Consider the following 24,818-nt stretch of genomic DNA (forward strand, 5'->3'; position numbering starts at 1 on the left):
CATAGCCCACAGGACACTTAGGAGAGCAGAGGACAGACACTGAGGAAATCAGCACTCTAGCCATGGCTCCCCGGTCACTAAGGTCCTGAGCCTAGCCTCCTAAGGAGGCTAAGCCACCTCTAGAACCTGACCAACATTGTTAGCAGTGACAAGGAGCTTGATCCAGTTGCAAAAACCATAGGAGCATGGGACTGGAGCAGCCATTAAGAGCATTGGCTGCTTTTCCAGAGGACTGAGCTCAATTCCCAACTATATCCCTCTTCTGGACTGTGTGGGCATCAGGCACAAAAATGATGCACAAACATATATGCCAGAGAAACAAGAAATAATGCAGCCACTGTACTGGAGAGGTGGTTCAATGGGTAAGGTACTTGCTGACCTAAGTTCAGATCCCCAGAACCCACGAAAAAGTTGAATATGACAAAGCATGCCTGTAATCCCTGCACTGGAAGAGGTGGAGACAGGTAAATCCCGGGAGCTTGCAGTCTAGCCAAAAGAGGTTCAGTGAGAGATCCTTCCTCAAAAACTAAGGTGGAGAATGAATTAAGGAAAAGATCCTGAAGCCACCCTCTGCCACATGTACATGAATGATTAAGGGACCTAACTGCAGGGACATCGACACAGACAACACACACACACACACACACACACACACACACACACGTTCTCTCTCTCACACACAAGTGCATTATTTTACTATCAACACACACACACACACACACACAAGTGCATTATTTCACTAGCAGAAATTCCACTGCATTATCTTAGCAAATAAGGTTTTGCAGACATGTTGCCACCTCCTTTTTACCTCCAGCAGCACAGTACAGGGACTTTCATGGAGGAGACAGAACAACATAGGGATCTGATGGAAACAGGCCACACATCTAGACCTGGGAGCACGCTGACCTTGAACTGTGGGCCTTGGTGGCAAGTCTGGAGCCTGGAGAGGAACTAGAGGCCAGAGGCCTGCAGGAGGGTGCAGGGGTGGAGGCCAGTTGCAGGGGTGGGGGCCCAGGGAGATACTAAGTCCAGTCACTCTGGCTAGTGTGGGTCTACATTATAGTCAGAACTCCAGAACACTCTGGGGTAGGAGCGCCTCTGAGATAAGGGACAGGAAGAGAGAAGGCTGTTTCCTCTCTAGTCTGGCATAGGCTCACAGACTGACGGTAGCTTACAGGAGGGAGACAGATGGTTCCTCCCCACACTGAGCGCACAGTGCTGGAGGGAAGAGGGAGCTAGGATGTGACAGCGGTGTGACTGTCACATCTGGAGGCCTGGGGGAGAGGGGTGACAAGAGAGAGACACAGAGGGAGAAGGTGGAAGCGGGAAGGAGAGTCCCATTTGCTACCAGAAAGCTAGAGACTTAGCAGTCACACAGGATACCACATCCCTGTCTCTCCAGGGCCTGGGTGATCTGACTGATGACAGGAATGTGGGCTTCCTACTAACTCTCCCCTGGGTCCCTCAACACATTTGACCACTTCCTCTAGTCTTCCTTACTTCACTTTTCTGATATTCTGGCAGCTGAGAATCCCTTGGTCAGCTACAGCAACAATAGAACAGCCGCCTGCCTTGGTGCCCCCTCTCCAAGCTCTCTGCTCAAGGCTCTCTCTCTCTCTCAGAATTCTGTTTTGTATTAACTTGCAAACTCTGAGAGCACACATCAAATATTCAGCAATGACCTCAACCAATTGCATCAGAACTTCTGGGGAGGGAGCCCAAACATCAGGATTATTAAAAACTCCCTAAGTGATTTTAATGTGCAGCCAGAGTCTACTGGGCTAAATGGAGCCCAGAGCTTTGTCCCTGGGAGCAGTGTGCAGGATCAGGGAGGCTGATCTAGCATGAGTGGACACAGTATGCTCTCAGCCAGGCCCTCAATCTAGAAAGAACAATACTGAAACATGGTCAGAGGAGAGAAAAAAAAAATCACATTAGCTAAGGGAAGCTGAGGGCTGGGGATATTTTGCAACACAGATACTAGGAAAAGGTAGGAGGCAAAGGTCATAAACTTTCAACCTAAGGGCTGAGATCTGTCTACCCCCATGGGACCCAGATTTTTCCCTGCTCCCAAAAAGCCCTGCCTCATTAGTAATAAAATGATGTCATCATAATAACCTGGAGCTGGTGGAGCCAAATGGCAGGTTATGAACGCCCTGGGATTCAGTGCAGCAGAAGATCGCCCTGCCCCAAGGCGCCGGAATCCAAGATTCTGCTGCATTTTCCCATCAATTAGAGTCCAGAGTTCTGCACTCAGAGCTCGGCCTGCCATGCTCAGACCACAGGTCTGCACCCACACAGCCAGTGGGTGGGCAGATGTATTTGCCCAGGATCGAGAGTCCAGAAAATGCACACAGCTCCCAGGGAGATGCTAAACAGTCCAGAGGGATAAGAAAGGAGTGGTCGCAAGTCCTGGCCACTGCTCAACTGGGGCTTTAACCCTTTGAGTCCTTGAGAGCTCAGATGGAGCACGGATTCTCAGCACTATCCTTGTACTTTCTAGAATATTTTGCTAGTGACCTTTTTGTATGGGCCCAGCTAAAAAGGCAGCCCAAACAGCTGGTAAATACACCAGCATTTCCAATGAACTCAGAGAGCTAGGGGTGTAGCTCAATTGATAGCATGCTTGTGTAGCAGGCATGGCGCCCTGGGTTCTCTTCCTAGCACTGTCCAAGGTGGGCACCGTGGTGCATGCTGTAATGCCAGTCTTTGGGAGGTAGAGACAAGAACAGAAGTGTGATGTCATCCTTGCCTATATTGTAAACTTGGGGCCAGTCTGGAGTGCAAGTTGTTCTGCCCACACAACCCAAATAAGATAAAATATGCCTAGAAATCCTACTTGTAGAACCTCATAGTATGAAAACCTATATTAGTTACATCCAAAGTACAGGAACTGACAAGACCTTTCTAAAACAGGCACTATGAGCTGATACCTCTCCATCTAACAAGGAATGAAGGAAGTCTTTACCAGAAGCTAGATACAAAATAGCATCATTGTAGTATTCAGCTACTAAGTTCAAGAAGCACGGCTAATCTGCCCAGAAAGCAGCCAGATGGTGCCCCTGGGTGGGGCTGCTGCCTGAGGAAGGACATAAGGGAACTTTGTGGGATTCCAACATTGTTCTAGATCTTGATCTAAGTAACAGTGACACTTGTGCAAAAATCCATGTACCCGCACACTGAAAATCAGCAAAATTGAAATGCTAGATGTGTCCAATATCGATGGAAAAGGTAAAGAGGAAGACGGAGGAGACCTGGGAAAGAGTAAGGAAATGCTGCCGAGCAATGTCCTCTGATCTTTGGAATAACTACATGACCTGGAGAAACGTCAAGCAAAGCCTCCGTGTGAGTGGACAAGGACAGTGGGAGAACCGCTCAGTTCTCACCCCTGCGGAGGTGCCTTCCAGCCCTCCTCAGGTGAGGCAGCCCAACCTGGCTCCTGCTTCTCTACAGAGAACCTTGAGAAGTGTTGGCTTATCAGGACAACACTGGCCTCACAGTGCAGCTTAAGACTTGGCCTTACTGGCTGGGGAGATAGCTCAGTGGGTAGAGAGCCACACAAGAGTAAACACTAAATTCAGATCCCCAGAAGCCTCACGAAAGGTGGCTTGCCTATAATCTCTCTGGAGCAAACTTCCTAGAGAGACTAGCTGAAATGGTGGGCTGAAACTCTTCTCTGGGGTGACCCTGCCTCAGCAGAGAAGGCCAAGAGTGATCGAGGAAGACAATAAATGTCGACCTTGGGTCACCAAATGTGAGTGCACAGAAGTATGAACACACATTAAAAAAAAAAAAAAAAAAGACAGGCTTTGTAACTGGAGCGTTAGAAATTGCTCAACTTGGAATCAGGTCTCTGCTCATGGGCTCACAGGTACACGCTTCTCATTCAGTCTCCACATCCTAGAACTGAACAAGGCAAGTGCCGAAGGGTCCCCACCTCACCCCACCTCCAACCATCATTCAACTCTATGTAACAAGTCCTTAGGAGAGGCAGGGGGACTTAGGACCCTTGCCATACCATCCCTACTCTTTCTGTTCCCTCCCCATGAACGACAGGGTGGCCAGGTCCACTAATTGGTCGTCACAGACCAGGTTACAAACGGTGCTGGAGGCGAATTCCGGTCACACCTCCAACCAGGCGAATGGACCCTTGCTCCGTCCTCTCTTTAATGAATGTGACACCTGCAGGCTACAGCTTGTCGCACTGTGAGAATTATTTCTCCATTAAAATGCAGGAATTGGAGCTTTGCCCAGGAAGGGCAGCTAAAAATACTGCTCTCCAAGGCACTTGTCATCAGGGGACTCGGTGGCCACTCTCCTCACCCTTCAGCTTCCAGGCCAGTCCCACACCTGCCAGGTCTCAAGCCCTGGATATTGTCATGTCTGATCCTCACCTCAGCCTGACAGGAAGAAAAGACACCAGTAATCTCTCTTACACAGATGGGAAAACAGGTGCAGACTTCTGGCCCAGGGTCACTGCGCATTCTACAAAATCAGTGAAACAGCAACAGTGTGGCACTGTCTGCAGCAGGGAAGCCTCAGCCTCCCCAGCGCCCAGCGTGTTCCCCATCAGCCTTGTTTGATACTCACAACCAACCTTTGATGCTGTCATCCATCCCCGGGTGAGGACTGAGGGAGACAAGGTGCATGAGGCACTGAGGGTGGGGGTAGTCAGAGCTTTTGGAGTCTGAAACCCACCCAGAGCGCTCAATGTTAAGACATCATCAAGCAAGGCAAATCTTTTTGTTACCGGAGCCATCGATTTTATAACTAACCTTCCAGTTTAGGGAGGTTAGTTAGATCCAGTGAGACAGGATCACACGTGGCCCAGGCTGGTCTCAAACTCAGTATGTAGGCCAGATGACCTTGAACTCTGATCTTCCTGCCTCCAACTCCTGAGTGCAAAGAATATAAACGTGCACCACCGTGCCCCATTTACACGGTGCCAAGGATCAAGCCCAGGGCTTTGAGCATGTTGGGCAAGAGCTCTGCAAACTGAACTACATTCCCAGACCCAAACCATCCAGTTTGTAAAGAATGTCACGTGCTTTTCCTACAAAACTAGTCAGTAAAGAAATCATCAGCGCTCCGAGGTATGAGGGATGTGGTTATATGAGATGCTGAGCCAGGGTAAAGCCCAAAGACCTAAGCCCTCTACCCCCTCGGTGACCGCTCCCCAGATCAGCCTCCAGTTCATGGTTTGTGATGTTCTGACAACGTGGAGTTCTGAAGCTTTTCCCCAAGGAAAAAGGATGCAGGATAGCTTTCAGGCTCCCCCATCCCTGATTCTGGTTCTCTGAAAATTTGTCCGCCAAGCTCACTGTCCTCCCAGATTTCCTAAGTGGAAGGTCACCTAAGTGATCCAAAGGTCAATGCCCTGCTCAGGGTCACAGAGCAGAGCTAGGTCCTTGCCTCTTCTCCATGTCACTGCGTCAGCCAGGAACATCAGGCACACTCACTTGTCTAGTGTTTGCTCCCTCTAGCCTCTCTGCCTGCTTGGGGTCTTTTGTTGTTTGTTGTTTTTCTCCTCAACTTGATAGAAGTTTGGAGCAGTTGAGAAAGTGCCTTCATAAGACTAGACTGTAAACAAGCCTGTGGGGCATTTTATTAATTAGTGGTTGAGGCGGGAGGGCCCGGCCCACTGTGGGTGGGGCCATCGCTGGGCAGGTGGTCCCTAGGTGTGTAAGAAAGCAGGCTGAGCAAGCCAAGAGTAGTAAACCGCAAGCAGCACCCTCCATGGTCTGTCCCAGTTCACGCCTCCAGGTTCCTGCGCTGACTTCACTTCCTGAGGACGGGGCTCACGATAAACCTTCCTCCCCAAGTCGCTTTGGTCTTCCCCATCATACAGTGGGGACATTAGCAGAGGCCCTAAACTAGGCTAGAGTTTGAGACAAAGAAAACACGTGCACTAGTGGGAGGAGCCACTGGCAAAAGAACCAGATTCTGCCCAACCAACTTCACTTTTCCAAGAAGGAAATTGCATCCAGGAACCTGAATGAAGAGGCACAGGACCACGGAGAGCTAGGAAACCCTACCCCAGGCACAAATACCCAGGACAGATACCTTCCTTCTAGCACCAAGCCACCCCACTGTTTCACTGACATCACAGGCAACAGGCTACGGGAAGACAAAGATATTTAATTCTCCCAAAAGACACCCAGTTTACAGAATCCCGTATTTATTTTATTTTAGTTTAGTTTTTTTGAGACAGTTTTTTGAGACAGTCTCTGAGTAGCCCTAGTTGTCTTAGAACTCACTCTGTAGACAAGGCTGACCTCGAACTCACAGATCTGCCTGCCTCTGCCTCCTGAGTGCTGGGATTAAAGGTGTGCACCACCACACCTGGCCAGAGTCTGTTTAAATTTTCCTCATTTTCTTCAGTACCAGGGTTGGAGACATGCCTTCAGGGGGACATCAGCAGTTCTGCTTTGCCAGAAGCCAGGGCTGCCAGAGACAAACCAGGTATATGCCCCAGCTCCAAAATAGCACCGTGGTAGGGAGCAGCCTCCCCAGGCTCCAGCTATTAAGATGGTCTCAGCATGGCGCAGGCTGCTGCCCCAACTCAGGTCTGACTAGCTGTGGCCACCTGCCTTCCAGTCCACATCTAGAAAGACTGGAAAATAGCCAGCTCTCCAGGTATGGCAAGGGCTGGGCTTTCTCCAGGTTTCTGCCCCTCCCTGGGCCCTGGGTCAGGGATAGTGTAGGCTGAGGGTGAGGTATCCAGGAGTTGTGGGCACAGATGGGTACAGTAGAGAGCAAACCCATTTCCAAGTTGGGGCGAGGTCTAGAGGGAAGAGCCTCCGATTTTCCTGCAGGACCCTGGCGTCCAGCAGTGATGACCCCCGTGGTTGCTCAAGTGATTGTTAATTTACTAAGAAAGCAAAAGTAACAAAGATTGCAAACATGGAAAAGCATAGGGTTGAAGGCTGATGCCCTGAGGGCCCTGAGAAGCAGGGGGACCAGCACCTGCTTCCTGTGGGGAGAATGGACACACCCCAGGGCAGCCAAAGGAGACCTCGCAAGGCAGGTCTGCACGCATTCCAGCACGCACAGCTGCAGGTATGCTGGTACCTGTGTGTGTAGATGAGGAGCAAGTCCCCCTCTCACCTAGCTAGGGAGGGGGACAACCAAAGCCAGGGTCAGAGCTGGGCAAGAGAGTCAGGATGAAGACCTGGGAGATGCTGAGGAGATGGGATCCTCGGCAGTCAGAACAGAGGTCGAGGGACGGTAACTAAGATAGGCCAGGGCCACGGGAGAAACGACCAAGAAGTAACTGTGCGGCTGTCTTCAGAAAAGTAAGGCAGGGGTTCGTCTGAACGGCCTGTGCCTCGGAGCATAACAGCAGTCACACGGTCCACCTGGCTTTGGAGGAGCAAGGAGGTGCGGGTGGTGTGCGTGTGTCTGTAAGACGTGAGGCCGAAGGCAGGTTCGTGTGTGGCATCTCTGGAGAAATAAGGCCACTGGATGACTGGAGGAACACGGAGGCAGAACGGTCTGTGTGTTGTGTCCGTAAGAAAGAAGGCCGCAGAATGGTTCGTGTATCGTGTCACTGGAGAAGTAAGGCTTCAGGATGACGGGAATTAAGTCCATCAGAGAAATAAGGCTGTAGGTGGCCTACACACCACATCCTTTGATGAACAGGTGGACCTGCAGAGCCGAGCCCTTTCACTGGGGGCAGGGCTCACATTGAGGCTCAACACAGCCACAGGCGGGGCCCCGACCTGGGAAGGCAACATCTCCCCGTCAGGCTATTTCTTGTCCATCATCTGCATTTCAGGGGAGGATGAAAGGGAAAGGGGAGAAAATGCATTAGAGGCTAGAAGTTCTCCTCCTGGGTTTACGTCGGAAGTCACATATCCAGTCGGGAGGGTGCCCCCTAACCCGTCCTGAGGATAACGTGCGTGCGGGACGGGTAGAGCCAGGGAGTGTGTTTCCTTACACTGCTACACCGGAGGCCAGTATGTACACAGAAGCCAGGCAGGAAAGTGTGTCCGCTCACCCTATATACTCACTCCGACTGGCTGCTTAGTCATCTGACTCACCCCTCAAGGCCTGGCCCAATTCCCTCCTCTGGCAGGGTGCCCCTTCCCACTCTAGTGACCTGAAGAGGAATGCTGCAGGAAACCCCTTCTCTCTGACTTTGCCAACCCTGACGCCCTGGCCCGCTCCACATCCCAGCTTGCACCAGCAGTTTAGAAGGCCTTGGACACATGTGGTCCTGCTCTTCTCCCTTCCTTTGGGTTCTGTCTGTCCTCAGGAAACTGGACACAGACTAGGTCCAGGGTGCCTCCCTGGGGAGCAGGGAAGCCCACTGCTCCACCTACAGAGCTACTCTGAGCAGCAACTCTCTGCAGATGCCCAGCTGGCATTCTCACCAGCAGGGCTCCATTCTTCTGTGCTCACTGCTTCCCAGCGACAGCGAGGAGACCTCTCATTTCCTGTCTCCTAGCAAAGCTGCCGATGTGAGCAACAGCGGCTGCTGTGCTGACTAGCCACCTATGTGCCAGAAACGTGACTGCCCAGATGAAAGCTACACTTCCAGCCTCACCTGAGAAATGGGTCACATGACGAAGGTTCTGCCCAATGGGATCTATCTAAAGTGACAGGAGCTATTCTTGGCCAAGCCCTAGAAAGATGTTCCCTGCCCTCCTTCTCATCCCTTGCCTCTGGAGGGGCCATGGCAACTGCAGCAACCCCTTGGACCCAGGGATGAGCGCTTCATGTTGCAGCGGACAGAATCCAGGCCCCAGGCTACCTGCAACTTTAAGACTATCAGACAGGAGTGGTAGAAACGCCTGGTGCGCACAAGCCTGCGAAGGGCGTTTGGGTCCTGTTGGAGCAGCTCGGACCCAGGTTCCTCCACCACAGCACCAGGAGCTGAGTGGGTGCTGCTCTTCTGGGGCGAAGCACAGATCACACCAGAAAGGTGATGATGGCTGCCCCGCCCCCCAGCTTCCTCCACAGACACACAGACATACATTCAATTTCGGGCAACAGATCTTTACCTTCTTTGTTTTCAGAGTGTTTCAGAGGCCTCAGAGCTGAAAAAAAAAGGAAGGAGCATTTGATGAGAGAAGGACCCTAGGGAGGAAGGGTGGGATGCAGAAGGGCGGGCAGGGATGAGCAGGCCTCGGTACCCTCTCAGTGCCAGGGAGGGAGCCCCAGAGCTCTCCCAAGCCTCACTTCACAAGTCCCCCCTCCGCCCCCCTCTAAATAAGTCTCACGAGTCTCCCCTCGTTCCTATTACTACAGAGTGGGGACAAGGACCCATCCCCAGACAAGCTGGAAATGTGGCAGTACACAGAGCCCAGGCCATAAATGAGGTGAAATGAGGATCAAGGGAGGCTGGCACGGTTGCATATGCCTCCAGAGGCCCTGGGTCACATGGCCTAGAGGCTGACTGACTCTCCAACCCATCCTCCCTCCCTTCTTTCCTCTCTCCCTCCCTCCTCCCTCTGCCAACATCTGCCTCTGAGAGTGAGAAATGAGGCCTGATCCCAGCCCATCTCCATGCCGGCCACACGGGTACCAACAGGTGGAGAATTAATTGCCATGATTTATAGCAGTCCACAGGCATCAGTCTCCTTCTCTTCCTTTTATGGGGGTTCGTCGGGAGCTGTTGTCAACTGAAACAGTCCAACATGGCTCAGGGGAATCCGGCCTCTCTCAGCCCCGTTACTCCTGGGCCTGCAGCTGTGGGACCCACCCTAAGACCTGACTCAGCTCAGACCCTCTGCAAAGCAACTACTTCTCTAGGCTCTGGGGAGCCTCAGAAGAGCCCGCAGGGAGCACGAGAACAGGGCCAGGATGGTGCTTCACAGGTGAGACACGGAAGCCCAGGGGAGCAAAGCACATCACCCCCGCTGCATAGCCTCTAAGGGGAGTGGGGCGCCTCCGTAAGCTCTTAACCAGACACAGGCATGGTACTGTCTTCTATGTAGACCATCTCATAGAAAAACCTAGAGACCTATTCTCACACCCATTTTTTTTTTAAACATATGGGAAAATAGGCCAAACTGACAGTTATTTGCTGAAGACTCCTTTGTTTGTTTCTAAGAGACTTCCTCTCTCCCGATGCCCTCCTCCCAGCCCTGGGAAGCCCCCAGTTGGAACAGTCCTGATGGACTGGTCAAGGCAGGAAGGAGACTCCTGGGTTGGGGCCTCCATCAGTGGGCACTTCGTTCAAACATCAGAGTACGAAGTCTTGTCTCCTGCCCCGGATGCCTCCTCAGGTAAGAGGGCCAGACTCACCTGTCTTGGATCCTTCTCCATCCCCATCCTGGTCCTCAGCCCCTAGAAGGGTGAAGAACAAACTGTCTCAGCGCTTTTAGTCCTGAACGTCCACACCTGGTGACTGAACAAATCTGACTTCTGGTCTGAACCCTGGATTCAAGGTTGGAGCTTGAGACCAGAGCGGAGCTGAACCTAGGGTATAATGGGAGCTGCAGCAGGAAGCCCAACACTCCCCTGGCCAGGGCGCCACCTACCCAGCTTTCTACCCACGCAGCCTGCCGCCCCACACACCCACTCATTCACAACTCAGTCTACGTCCCCACAACTGCCCACATCTGCACCCACTTCATGTGTGTGCGCGCACTCTGGGGTGCACATCAGGTGTCTTCCTCAATGAGTCTCCACCTTATTTTTTTGAGACAGGGTTCCTCACTGAACATGGAGCTCACTGAGTCAGCTAAGCTGGATGGCCAGTGAACTTCAGGGATCTTTCTCTCTCCCTAACCCCAGTGTCACAGAAGCAAGCTGCCACGCCAGGCTGTACATGGATACTGGGCATCCAAACTCAAGTCCTCATCCTTGCACGGCAGCCACCTGACAGTCATCTCCCCGGTCCCTCCATACCCCACCTCAGGCCATCTCCCCATCCTCCACCAGACACACACAGCCCACCTAACCACCTACGACACAAGACCGCTCACCCGTAGTCCAACCAAGCCTCCACACTTCTTCCTCCTACCGAGTCACCTGCCGGCCTCCGCTGCCTGTCTGCTCTCATACCTCAGTTTATACAGGGACACCCAGCAGGGTCCACTCAGCCAACTACAGTCACCAACACCAGCTCCTAATCACCGCAGAGGATGGCATCATGAGGTTCTGCGCACTCCACACGCCCAGGAAGACACGCTCTTTCCAGTGACACACACTAAATGTTCACACGGCTCTAAACCTGTTCTCCCTCACAGACATACCTGTGACACTTACACCTTCCATTTCACACGTTTCCACAGACACACTCGTTCCTTGTCACGCTGCAGCCTGATACACCCACCGCCCTCGGGACGCGTGACACTCTTGTTGACATCCACTTGCCATACTTACACACTGACTGGCAGGTTCACACGGATTCATACAGGATGTTAGCCTTGAGGTTCAAAGCCTAGGTCCCTCTGTGTACCCCGTCCTGTCCATCCTGTCACAGACACGGCAACTGCTGTGTTTGAATGTCTGTTTCCCCTCCCAAATGCACACTGAAGTTATCTGCCATCAAACAGCAAGAGTGGGCCTTCTGGGCTGGAGCGAAGGCTCAGCAGTTATGGAGCTCTGTCTGCTCTTGCAGAGAACACGAATCTGTTCACCCACAGGGCAACTAATATTCACCTGCAATTCCAGTCCCAGAGTACATGCAGGCAAAACACCCATGCACAGGACTTCAATGTTTAATGAAAAATTTATAAATTTTAATTTTAAGTCAATTTTTTATTTTCTAAAGAGGTGACACTTGTAAGGGGTGAGTGGCTCTGACAGCTCCACCCTTGCAGATGGCATTGGTGCTGTGGCCTTTTGCCCTTTCACCTTCCACCGTCCAATGATCAGCAAGGCCTCACCTGGTACCTGAATGAGGCCCTGACTTATTTATTTTGTGTATATGTCTGAGTGTGCTGTGTCTGTGCATGTGTGCATGTGTGTATATGTCTGAGTGTGCTGTGTCTGTGCATGTGTGCATGCCTGTTTCCATGTGTGTGGATGCCCATGTATGTAGAGGCCCACGGCTGATGTCAGGAGTCTTCCTTGATCACTCTCCAAGTTACTCATGAAGGCAGGGTCTCTCCATGGAGTCCAGAGCTCACTGAGGTGGCGGGTCTAGCTGACCACTCTGATCAGGAGAAGCTCCGTCTCCTCTGTCGGAGAGCTGGAATCACACACACATTGCCACGCCAACTCGACGTTTCTGTGGAGGCTGGAGCTCCAAACTCCAGCCTTTGTTCTTCTGCGGCAAGCGCTTTCTCTGCCCACCCTCTGCCTGGATATGGTACCCCCAGCTCGAGAAGCACAAGCCAGCACATTTCTGTTCTTTTCGTGAGCCTGTCTCAGGCATTCTGTTCAGCTGCACTACACAAACTAAAACAGTGACATGCCCCAAGACACGCAGGCACGTATGTTCATGTGCACACACACACACACACACACACACACCAATCTCTGTCACTCACCTGCATTCTCCTCCTCGCAGCTCTGCTTGATCTTTCTCCAGCACACAAAGGCCAGGGCCACCAGCAGTACCACAAGACAGACAGAGAGCCCCACGGTCACCCACAGAGCCTCAGGGGGGAATGTCACAGGCTGCCCTAGAAGAGGAAGAAAGAAGAATGAGACCATCTTGTTCCAAGGTGTGAAAAGGGGCGCTCAGACTCACTGTGCCCCGCCAAGACGAATGGAGCTCACTCAGGCTCCCATGGCCATAGGCCCATCCACCAGACCAAAACCTGCCACTGTGGCTATGGGAGTGGGAGGGGCTAAGATAGCGGCGGGAGAGCCTCGCTGCCTAGGTTAATCATCCCGTCCTCTAAGATAGCGGCGGGAGAGCCTCGCTGCCTAGGTTAATCATCCCGTCCTCTAAGAGGGGCTCAAGGTCTCTAAGCTGACCCAGCTTCTCGTCTCCCAGCTTTTTTCCAATGTCGCTACAGGAAACCCCACCTCAGCCATTTTCCTCAGAGAGCCTGAATCCCTTCCAGGCTCTACACAGTCACCTCGTGTTCCCTTCCTAGCAGGGTCTCCCAAATCCTCCACCTGGCTTAAGAGTCACCTCTTTAGAGGCCTCCCTGATGGTTAAAGTCCCACCTGGTTTACGTCATCCTGAAGGTCAGACATCAGCCAGCTACGTACAGCCCATGAGCCAGACTGTGGCTGTTTTTGACAATCCATGAGCTAGTATTACCTCTTATTTTTGTAAAGGGCTAGAAAAAGAAAGGAGAAAATAAAAAGAAAAGAAAGGACAGGAAGAAAAGCTATAGTACTCCGGAGATGTAGCTCAGTTGGGAGACCATCCGCCTAGAACACATGACGCTCCGGGTTTGATTCCCAGCACCATACGAACTAGGCATGGTTTCCCACAATGCCTGTGACCCCAGAAGCAAGGAGGCAGAGGTGGGAGAAGAAGAAGCTCAAGGTCATCCTCATTACATATTGAGTTCAATGTCAACTGAGACAAAGAGATACTGCCAATGAACGAATGAACGAACAAAAGAACGAGTAAGTCATCAGCAGAGAGGGAGCACATGGCCCGCACCGTACTCGCTCTCTGCCTCTCCTCAGAAAGTGCGCCTAGGTCTCAACACAGATGGGGACCTGGAGTGAGAGTCTAGGTCACTCGAGGATGTACGCCACCAAGGGAACATCCATGCACAGTCCTCAGGCTCCGCTCGACCTCAAGTCAAGAGCGTGACGGGAGGTTGTGGAGTTCAAGCTGGGGTTGAGGGCAGCAGCTGTTTTGAGCACACTCTGAAATGACCCCAGCATAGGCACTCAGCCTAGTGCCACACTGGGTCCAGGGTGAAGCCGTGAAGCGGGGGAAAAAAAATCTAACACACCTGTAATCCCAGCACTCGGGGAGGCAGAGGCAGGCAGATCTCTGTGGGTCCAAGCCAGCCTGGTCTACAAAGTGAGTCCAGGACAGCCAAGGCCACACACAGCCCCCCCCCCCCCAATCTAACAAAGCTGATTCCTTATGCTCTCCGGAGACAGCATGCAGCAGGGCAGCAGCCGCCTTCATAAGGTACACAGGCAGCAGGCCTGGCACTTGCACCCTGTAGAGTGTCAGGTCCACGGGCATGGGGTGGGGTGGGCATACTGCTGCTCTGGACCCTGGAATAAGAAGAACAGAAGAACAGCACAGGAGCAGAAGGCCACAGCTGTGGTGGGCGGCTGGAAGGTCAGGCTGGAGCACTGGAAGAGACCTCTGGACATTTCTAAGATGGAGCTCCTGCAGCAGTGGACAGAGCAGAGCAGCAAAAATACCCCAGGGACTCCACCCCTCCCTGAAGAACCACAGGCAGCTAACGGTGGCTAGGGGAAGGAGAGACATTTTCTTCAGCAGTAGAGCCACTTGATAGAGCGCTCAGGCTCCTATCATCAACCCCTCCCTTGTGCTCCTAATGAAAGCCACTGTGTCACAAAAAATAAAGAGACATTAAAATGGGAAGGGGAACACCCCGATGACGCCACTGGTAAAAGACCTACTGGCAAATGACTGATGACATGCATGCTAGCCCCAGAGCCCATGGAGGAGAGAACCAACTCCCACAAGTTGTCTTCTGAGCTTTACACATACACACACAACAAATAATGTTTAAAGTAATGAAAATAGGAGAGGAATAACTGGGCAGAAGAAGGGAACCAGCAGGAATGAAATGGGGACATGAAATGGTATCAGAAGTGAATATGATCAAAACACATTACAGACATATGGGAAATATCATGATGAATCTATTTGATATTTAATTAATATAAGCTAATAAAAAACTTAAAAAGAAATAGTCAAAGGGAAAGTTTCTCTGTGTTCACCCCAATAGTGTGCCTGAAACATGCTCAGACTTCCTTCATTCTCCTCGCAAAGGACACAGTCAGCTGGGGCTCAGACCTATAGCTCCAGTTTTTGCTCTAGAAAGCCCTCTCCAGAGAGGCCTGGCACAGCACACTCAACATCGCTAACCCCCTTCAGGGGGAGGCAGACCAGCGAGAGGCCTGAGCATCGAAATCCCAGAATGCTGTACAAGGCAGATCTGCCCGAAGCAGAATGCAGGCCAAGGGCTCCAAGGTAAGCCAGCTCTGCTCTAATGAAAACAGGAGGCCAGACGGCAGGGAGGAGGGGAAACTGGGCTAAGAGGCCAATGCTGGATTCAGATCCTGGTTCATCTGCTTGCTGCAGAATGCGGCAAAAGGATTCAGTGCATGTATATATAACTGATGAGGGCAGCTCAGAGAGAGTTCAGAGAAGCTGGGAATACTGCAAGCCATGGAGAAGCCATTTCCTTTATCACTTGTCAATTTTCAAAGTGATGACTAGACCGCAAAATATTTGGAGCCACTGTGTTAGTCTGTGGTCTTGGAGGTCCCCTCTCACTGGACCTCAGTCTCTTGTCTGAATTGTGCTTGACGACACTAGCCCAAATGAGATCCCTTTCCTACTGAGGTATGAACTTTCTCTGACATGGGCAAGTGTTCTTTCCACATACCAGCGCTTGCCTCACAGCATCAAGTCGGCAGATATCCCAGCCCACCTGGCACAGGATGGCTGGGTCCTCTGTCCTGCCTGCCAGCCTCCACACCTCTGCCCATCTCACTCCACATTCCTTGGTCTTGCTGGTAAACAATCTGCTTTCCCTTTTAAAAGAAAAGATTTACTGTGTGTTCGCATGTGTGCGTGTACTCACAGAGGCCAGCAGAAGGCACCAGATCCCTTAGAGTTGGAATTATAGGTGCTTGCGAGCCACCTGATATGGGTGCTGCAATGTAAACTCTGGTCTTCACGACAGAGCAACAATTCCTAACCACTGAGCCATCTCCGCAGCCCCAGCGAAACACAGTTTTCCTGCGGTGTTCTCTGCAAGAGCATGGCGGTACCTCAGAACACACAGAGCTGAGGAAGCTGCTCCTTCAGAGGAGGCACAGACCGGCCCTCTTCAGAGAAGGCAGGCTCAGTAGGAGGGATAAGACTTATCCCTGGAAAACAAGCGTGAACAGGGGCCACTGGCTGTGAGTTCATCAGGGGAGAAGACCACGTAAGGGCCAGCACGCTGGAAGTAGAAAGCTGGCTGGGCTGGGGGTGTCAGGCAGAAATTGTGAAAAGAGAACAGATGAGGACCGGTGATAGACAACCTGCTGTCCTGATCTCAAAGATGTAGGAGGTTCCTGGAAAAGCTCACACAGCCCAGGGGCAGGCCCTGGGGAGCTAGACCTAGCACACAGGCCTGGGGAAAAAAAAAAAAAAAGGACTGAACAGAGACACGTCAAGACCAAACACAGAGGGTGACTGTCTACATTGAGCCCTCTTTCCAGCCCCAAGCACCGAAGGTGCCTACTTGGTCTAGTGCTGACCTGGAAACCAGAAATTAAGTGATCGCTGCCCTCCACCCACCATGTAAGAGTCTCAATCTGCCTTGGACCACATGGGGGCAGTAGAGACAATCCTGGATAATCCAAAGGTGGTGCTCTGGTCTGCAGGGACAGCACTCAGAGGAGTGAGATCTCCCTGTGAGGCTCCCTGAGCTCCCAGAGCTTCACGGCTGGACAAGGCAATCCCTTCACGCTGAAGAAGTGCCCGCTGGGAAGCACACCCTCATTCACTGCGTCTCTGAGCAAGCCTTGTGCCTTGTGCCTGAGCAAGCCGAGTTCTGCCCACCGCTCTAAGGTTCCAGGAAGATAATTTGTGGTCCACGGAAAACACATGTTCCAAACAATTTGTCAGCTCAAGAAAACGAGTCCCTTAAAGACTTCTCACTGGGGAGGCGTTGGGATGCATGAAATCTATGAAAATGAGCATTTTTATATTGATATTCCAGGCTAGCTGCTCCCTCATGCCTTCCTCAGCTGACCGTCTCCCCTTACCTGTGATGGTGACGGAGCCGTGAGCATCTTGCTGCAACACTGGGTTGCGCACCAGGCAGCTGTAGGTGCCATTAGCACCCAGCACCACCCTCAGCATGCTGTGAACGTCAAACAAGCCCCGCTCGTTGGCCATCTGGGATGTTGTCACATTGCTGGTCAAGGGCAACCCCTGTCCGTCCTTCCAGAACACCTCGGCCTCGGGGTAGCCCTGGTAACTGGAGCACGTGATGTTCACCATGTCCCCTGGGCGCAGGTCCTTGTTGGGTTCCAGGGTCATGCTGGGCTTCGAGTAGGGGGCTGGAGGGTGGCAGAGGGCAAAGATCAATGACAGTCAGCAAGGCGATACAGGGAAGGAAAGGACATGAGGGTGAGAGTTAGGAATCAGCCTGGGGCCATTCTTTGATGGTGGGATCGTCAGGGGACAGTGGGTGGGCCGCCTGCAGACTGGGCCAAGAGGGGGAAATGCTCCTGCCTGTAACTCAACTGCCACCTGCAGGCTGGCAGCAGCACTGCGAAAGTCCTGGATGCTCCCAAATCCGGTGAAGCTGCCCTCATCATACATGCAGGGGACCCTCACAAACACAGTGCCCTATGGCGGCCAGGGAAGATCACTGTGCTGCTAGGATAGGCCTGCCCTGGTCCTGGCCTAGAGGAAGCTGCACACCAGCTGCTTAGTGTCTACCGGTTGCCAGGTAAGGTGCCAGGCTGAAGCCAGGTTGGGCAGAGGAGCAGCATAAGGTGGTGTCACTGTCCACCAGGGCCACCGCAGGTCTTCAGAGACTGGACCTCCATATGTCCTTCATGAGGATCATACAGACAAGGAATTACGAAAGGACTGAGCCTCTGTAGCCGCTCCACAGGTCTTCCCGCATCACGACCCAGGCCTTGTTCCTTCTCACTCTCTCAAGACAGACTGAGTCTCCTCTCAGATTTTCACAGCAGGCTGGCCTTGTCTAACGAGAGCCATCCCTGGAGCTCAGTCTTGGGGTAGGGGTTGTCGAGGGCTCCTGTAAGAACAAGCCCTTCCCTAGAAGAGCTCCTTTCCCTCTCCTGCCCTGAGACTTCCTGCTGACCCACATGTATCACCGTCCTTCCAGGCAATTTCTATAGCCTTGGAGACTAGGGAGTCAAGGCCTTCGATCAGTGACTCCACACTGAGTCCCTTGCCCCATCACTGTCCCATCACTACCAAGCATCTCGCTTGTTTGGGAGACTAAAGACAGAGAACTAACTTCCTCTAACTTCAATTGATAGAACTGTAACCTCCTCTTTAAGGTGGCCTTTAAGACCCAAGAATAAAAATCTGTGGGTCATAATGGCGACTGAGCCATGAGCACCCCACTGTAGCACCAGGTCGAGTGCTGGCATCTGAGGTGCCGTCAGCACCCAGACCACCCTAAGCGTGCTGTGCACAGCAACACGCTCAGAGTCATCCTGGCCTTTGAGTAGCTGGAGGGCGGCATAGGGCAGGGGTCACCAACACCATCAGTCAGGAGACGGTGGAAGAAAAGACAAAAGGCTGTTAGTGCAGGAGTCGGCTCCTGTGGGGCAGTGTGGGAGAGCAGAAGCGGAGGGCGCCCTTCTCCACACTCACCGGCCACCTGCAGGCTAACAGCAGCGCTGTCAAAGTCCCGGATGCTCACAAAGCAGGTGTAGCTGCCCTCATCGGTTACTCGGACACGCTGTAGCCTCAAGGACGCGTTGCCCTGCACCAACAAGTCAGGGAAGAGTGCTGTGCGGTTGGCATAGGCGCTGCCTTGGTCCCGCCCCTCGGTGAAGCTGTGAATCAGCTGTTTGGTGTCTGTCAACTGCCAGATGAGGTTGAGCTGCGCCAGACTGAAGCCAGGCTCTGGGGAAAAGGAGCAGCGTAGGGTGGCATCGGTGTCCACCAAGGCCACCACAGGGTCTTCAGAGACCTGGACCTCCACAGCTCCTGGGGGTGAGTCGGAGGGGGCAGGGCAGTTAGGGAAGGTGGTTTTTTCAGGGTCTTCTTCCCCAGCTACCTCTAGGCTCTACACACCCTTCCTTTTACGTCTGGGGCTCAAAGTAAGTTCCTATCTACGCTCTTCATTGAGAGCAGCTATGTGCCAATGTGAATTAGGAATGCAACAAGGACCAAGACCGAGGTCATGCCTGGAGCTCATTTACATTGGAAGGGAAGACAGAAGCAGTTTGTGATGAACACAGATGTTCATCAGCTTGCGATTAGATTATAAGAGAGAGGGAAAAAAAGGCTGCAGACGTGGCTAAGTGTTAGAGCACTTGTCCAGCTTTGGGTCCACTCTGTTCCAAAAAATGAGAGAAAAGGGGAAAGGGAGAAGAGGAAGAGGAAGAGGAGGAGGAAGTAGAGAGGAATTACTATAAGGAAGGAAGGAAGGAAGGAAGGAAGGAAGGAAGGAAGGAAGGAAGGAAGGCGAGCGAGCAACCAGGGACTCTAAAGCAAAGAGTCAGCTTTCAAGCCTGGCAAGCACTCTCCACCTACCCAGTCATTAGTGTTTTCCCACAAATACATACTATTTGCATAATTAGGAAGGAGTGCCTACAAAAAGTATACAAGCAACGTTCTTAGTAATTTTCTTTGAGTGAGGAAACTTCATGGGTGCTTTCTCTCTTCTTCTCTTCCTAAACAAGCACACTTAACTTCTCAACAAAAAAAGAAGACCTGTGTCTTTAAATAAGGGTGAGGCACGAGCCCCATGGAACACAGAGCCGGTGTAAGTGGGTGACCGGAAGAGAGACCAGCGGGTAGAAAGGCCCTGAAACAGGGGCCAGTAAGAGCCTATGGGAAGGTAACCCAATGGGAAAGCCCACTAAAGGTGGGTCAACAGGGCTCTGGGAGACGCTGGAAGAAACCTGGGGTTTCCCGCCGACAGGGGCATGTCGCTAAGGACAGCACTAATTACTAGCTGCGAGTCTGGGTGGTTGGAGGTTCAGCCCGGCTGCTCCATAGAGGGTGACTCCATTGCAGAAGGGTTGGAGGGAGAGTAGTCAGGAGGCCACCTCAGGGGTCCTTGGAAGAAGTGATGGTGATTCAGTGGAGGAAAGGACACATCAGGCTGTTAGCACAGGGGTCAGCCACAAGGCTTTAACCCCAGCATTCAGAAGCAGAGGCAGGAGGATCCCTGCATAAATTTGAGCCTGGACAACACAGAAAGTTCTAGACCAGCCAGGGCTACATAGTGAGACCCTGTCTTAAAAAAAAAAAAAAAAAGCGCTGTAGAGCCAGTCAGGAGAGCTATCAATGTTTGCTGATTGCTGACCGGTGAGAAGGAAGGAATGTTTGGTGGTCACAGTGATTGCTCCAGGCACCAGCACAGGAAGCCGGCACACTCAAAATAGGTGAAGCACAATCAGTCTTCAAATTAAGCTAACTGAACACAGCGCCCACAGGCAGCTTAGAAGTGTCTTTGTTTTGTGGTTAGCGTTTTTACTGGGAAGCCTATGCACATTCTTCCTTAGTATGTGATGTCTAGATGTCGAAGCTGGCCCTGGATAGCCTTCAATACCCATGAAGCCTCCACCCAGTTCTCATGCTCGTCAACTAGACCTAGGCATCCCCAAGAGGACATGGAACTTAGTCACCCAAAGTCCCTTCTTTCTAAAGAAGTTAGAGCCAGACCAGGTGTAATGGCACACACCTTTAATACCAGCACTTGGGGGTCAGAGACAGGTAGATCTCTGTGAGTTTGAGGCCTGCCTGTCTACACTGTGAGTTCTAAGACAGTCAGGAATGCATAGTGAGACCCTCTCTCAAACAAGCAAACACACACAAACAAAAAAGGAAGTCAGAAGGCAAGCAGTGATGGAGCACGCCTTTAGTTCCAGCACTTGGGAGGCAGAGGCAGGCGGATCTCTGTGAGTTCAAGGCCAGCCTGGTCTACAAATGGAGTCCAGGACAGCCAAGGCTACACAGGGGGAGGAACTCTGTTGTGAAAAACAAAACAAAACACAACAATTGTCAGAATACCCACGGGTAGAGATGGTGTTGCCTGTGGTGACCACTAGATGGCACCAGACACTCGGCTTTGTTTTCTCCGTGGGGTGGCTGACTACCCAAACAGGGCATTTATTTCGCCAAGCACCGTGGGAAGAACCTTCATCTATTCATCATGGTGACTGAGTACTGACTACATAACAAGCACCCATCGTGTCCCTGAGGAGAGACCCTGCCTTACGAGCAGTGGGACAGCAGGCAATATGTTAAGGAACCCTGTGTCAAGTGGAGGTAAATGCTGGGAAGAATGTAACAAAGCAGGGGGATAGGGAGGGAGGAAGAGCGCGAGGCTATTTATACAAAGCAGCCAAAGAAGCATGCTGAGGAGCTGTCATCTTGGCAAAGGCTTACAACCAAATAAAAAGTGGAACCATGCCTGTGTCTGAGGACAGAAAGTTCTGGGCAGAGGAAACCCTATGTGCCAGGGTCCCGAGGACTGCTCATACGGAACCTGCATTATCATGGTACACAGGGCTCAACTCCCACTTTACAGATGAAAGAGTAGAGCTAAGGGAAGGAGGTTGCCTATGGAGCCCAGAGACAGAAATCAGTATGATTCTTCAAGAATCAAGTCTGATTCCAACCTGGCAGGAGCCCAGGAAGAAGTTGGTGTCCCCACACACCATGACCACGATCCCTCCCCTCACCTGTAAGGCAGAGGCAGAGTACTCCCAGAGCTGCGTGCACACACACACCCACACTGGGGACGCCCCATCCTCGCAGCATCTTCCTCTGGGGCAGCTGACAGCTGGGCTCTCCGTGGCAGGTGGCTGTTCCTGCCTGTGGAGGAGAAAGAGGGTCCTCTGTCCTCCTAATTCCTCAGGGCCACCCAAATCTAAGCAGGAAGAGGCCAGGCAAGGCTGATGAGCTTGGGGTCCAGGCTGTCCTCAGGTCACTCTGGCTGATGGGAGAGTAGAAGAGCAGGCTTTAGACAGACGCAGGGTTCAGCTTGAAAAGTCCACTCTACCCTAAAGGGTAGAGAGCCACAGAGGGTTCTAGAATAAAGAAACAGCATTGTCAGGACTAATTTGATAGCATCTGCGGAATAAATGAGAAGCCAGCCACGTGACAAAGCAGGTGTGGGTAAGGGTGACAGCATTTGAGAGTGCAGGAAATGAGGAAGGCAACAGTCGGGACAGCTGGATCTGAGCCCTGGTCACCGGGGCAGGAAATTCGTAACATTTGGTCTAAGTCACGTTGGGTTAGGGGTATGTGCAGAAACTCCAGGGCAGGGTTCTAGGAGCAGCTGAATGCAAGGCTGTGGAGTTTGGGAGTGACATCTGTTAGTTTAGTACAGATGTACCAAGCAACCAAGACCCAGAAGGAATGAAAGAGGCCAACAGCAGGGCTGGCATCGGGGTCAGGCCTGAGCAAGAGTGGAATCTCCTGCAACAGATCAGACCTGGGCCAGAGGGTCCCAGACTTCCCTGGATTCAGCTTGCAGTCTGGCTTCCCCAGGTGCCTGACCCAGGCAGGCTGCATACACAGCCTGGGTCCCTCCCATTGCCTGCTCAAACATGTGACTCATGTCCATCTGTCCCACCTACCAATGACTGGCAAGGATAGGAACATTTCATATCCTCCCGACCACCCCCAGAGACAGACTGGATGCCTTGGTCACATTTAGCAGGAGAAACAAACAATAAATAAATACATAAACAAACCCAAACATAAGAGTTCCTTAGGCCGCATCATTTTCACTGAGCAGAGCTGAAAAGAGCCCAGTCCTGCAGCAATCCCTTTCTACCCCTGATGGAGCAAAAGCTTACGTACAGCCAAGCATTTTATCTAGCCTCAGGTATCCAGGGACAGCCCTTCCACCCTATCAAACACCCTTCCCCCTCTCCCCATGCCAGGCAATTGCACAGAGGGAGTTCCTCAGCCAAACCCTGCATCCTGGCCAGCCACTACTTCCCTGGCTGCCCATGGTCCACTGTGGGGAAGCCCTGGGCAGCCACTTCCTTCCCAGATGCTTCCGGCCCAAAGTCTGGCGGCCTCAAAGCCTTGCTGTTTGGGTGCTGAGTCAGCAGCTCCAATTCATGGAGGCATCCTTGGGGACACCACTTCCTGCCCGACAAGGGCACAGGCAGCCTGCAGGAAAACCTAGCAGGCAGCTGCCTGTACTACTGATCACGTGACACAGGAAGCTAAAGCCTGCAAAGCTGCCAGCTTCTATGTCTTCTGTCCTCTTTCACCCCCAGACAGAAGCAAAGTCTGGGAGCTGGGATGTGGCTCAGCTGGTGTGGTGGTACACACTGTAATCTGAGCGCTCCTGGCAGGAAGACTAGGAGTCTGGGGGCATCCTTAGCTACATGGTGAGTGCAAAGCCAGCCTGGGCTACAAGAGACCCTGTCTCAAAACAAAAAGAAGCCCTGCATCTGTCCGTGCTCCGTGGGCCCCACCTCCTTCCCCTTCTCACTGCTGCTCGTGCCACCACCTGGCCCTCCTCACTGACCCCAGGCATCCCACATATCACCCCTACCCAACCTACTCTCTCAGGTGCCTTCTTACCAGACCTGAGGCAGGAATCGACTCATGCTCTCCCCTGCTGACGAATCTCCCATGGCTCCCCAGCAGTTACAAGACAGGGCCTACCTCTACCTGACACTCAAGGCTCTTTCTAGGGTGTCTCCCCATGCTTCAAGCTACTTCTCGTTACTGGGGTTTACTCCCAGGATAACCTGTGAATGCCTGTTGAACGTGGGGAATCAAGGAGTCAGTCCCTCTACCGATCAGACCAGTTACATTTCCCAGAGTAAAGCTGTCCCTCACTCCAGTGGGTCAGTGATGGGCTCCAGAGTGGACACTAGATTTGCTGCCTTTGATTCCTTTTCTCCATTCTGGACCCAGGAAGCCCACCGCCGACTTGCTTTGTTTTTGAGTCTGGGGGGGTTTGCACATGTGCGGGTGTGTGCACAAGCGAGTGAAGGTGCCCGGAGTGTGGCAGCAGAGGGCGTCAGACCCCGAAGCGCGCGGACTGACAGCCACGAAGCGGGCACTGGGAACTGGACTTGAGGCTCCCCGCAAGGGCAATGCATGCCCTTAACCACAGAACCACCTCTCCATCCCCACCCCAGGGTCTACCCCACACCTCCCAACCTCTTACAAAAAGGACAAGGGTGAGAGAGTCGCAGAGCTCTAAAAACATCCGCTAACTTCCAGGGTCCAGATACGCCTGGAGCAAGATGCAGACCTCGCTAAGCTTCTGTCATGTGCAACGGAAGGGGTCCTGGTATGTGGTAGATTAACCTGTGTATTGGACGATTCCTTTAACAGTGCACGGAACACCTGCAGGAGAGGCCAGAGGGCAAAGGTGACTAATCTGTGTGCATGTTCTCAATAGCAGACCTGCAGACCTCAATGCAGAGGGTGGACATGCCTTTCAGAGGCCATTAAGATTCTGTGAGGCCCCTCAGACTTGGGACGGCTCTCCAGGTAAGGCCGGGAAAGGTGGAACTCATCGTAGCCCTATCTGCTGCCTCTCGAGGAGGTTTCCTTGACATGGCAGCAAATGAAGACCAAAGAAGAACTGAGTTTGGTCATCAGGACGGGGAGGTGGGGGCGGGGGGAATGCCAGGCATAGCTGTAGACACTTGTAACCCCAGGGCTGGGGAGGTGAAGACAGGCAGATGCCCAGGCTCACTGGCAAACCAACCCTGCCTACCTGGAGAGCTTTAGGCCAGTGAGAGGGCCTGTCTCAAAACAGAAACAAAACAAACACAAACAAACAAAAAACCAAGGCAGAAGACAACTAAGGAACAACAGCCAAGGCTGTCCTGTCCCCCTGGCTTCCGCAGCTAGTGACCACCAAGGCCCACGCACCCACACACATATACACAGGTGGTAGAAAATGAGCCCAAGGTTGGGGTTCTGCTCCAAGCTCTGACATGTCACTGTATAGTCTTAATAAGATCCCCCAGTGTGGGAGGCTGAATGAGGATGGCCCTGATAGACTCCTAGAGTTAAATCTTGGGTCTCCAGTTGG

The 24,818-nt window shown here is 52.4% G+C and overlaps 1 protein-coding gene and 1 long non-coding RNA gene across 5 annotated transcripts in view; one reads left to right on the forward strand and one right to left on the reverse strand.

Moving 5' to 3' along the window:
- Window positions 1–6,118: 6,118 nt before the first annotated feature.
- Window positions 6,119–24,818, reverse strand: part of Cd276 (CD276 molecule) — a 30,103-nt gene continuing 11,403 nt past the window's right edge. Inside the window, exons 2-8 of one of the 4 annotated variants that reach the window (XM_060375067.1) lie at window positions 21,481–21,828; window positions 18,434–18,688; window positions 16,840–17,136; window positions 12,447–12,581; window positions 10,252–10,293; window positions 9,006–9,041; window positions 6,119–7,766 (exon numbers count right to left, since the gene is read on the reverse strand). In XM_060375067.1, coding sequence (XP_060231050.1) covers window positions 7,744–7,766; window positions 9,006–9,041; window positions 10,252–10,293; window positions 12,447–12,581; window positions 16,840–17,136; window positions 18,434–18,688; window positions 21,481–21,559 — 867 coding nt within the window. In that variant the 5' untranslated portion in view covers window positions 21,560–21,828 and the 3' untranslated portion in view covers window positions 6,119–7,743. Of the gene's footprint in view, window positions 7,767–9,005; window positions 9,042–10,251; window positions 10,294–12,446; window positions 12,582–16,839; window positions 17,137–18,433; window positions 18,773–21,480; window positions 21,829–24,818 lie in introns of all 4 variants that reach the window. The other 3 variants (XM_021649754.2, XM_021649753.2, XM_021649752.2) reach the window with 3 other exon arrangements.
- LOC132650075 (uncharacterized) lies at window positions 12,581–14,768 on the forward strand. Its single transcript, XR_009588435.1, has 2 exons — window positions 12,581–12,782; window positions 12,833–14,768. It is a non-coding gene; the product is annotated as an uncharacterized LOC132650075 (long non-coding RNA).

Source organism: Meriones unguiculatus, chromosome 1 (assembly GCF_030254825.1).
Source record: "Meriones unguiculatus strain TT.TT164.6M chromosome 1, Bangor_MerUng_6.1, whole genome shotgun sequence".
NCBI classification, from domain to species: Eukaryota; Metazoa; Chordata; class Mammalia; order Rodentia; family Muridae; genus Meriones; species Meriones unguiculatus.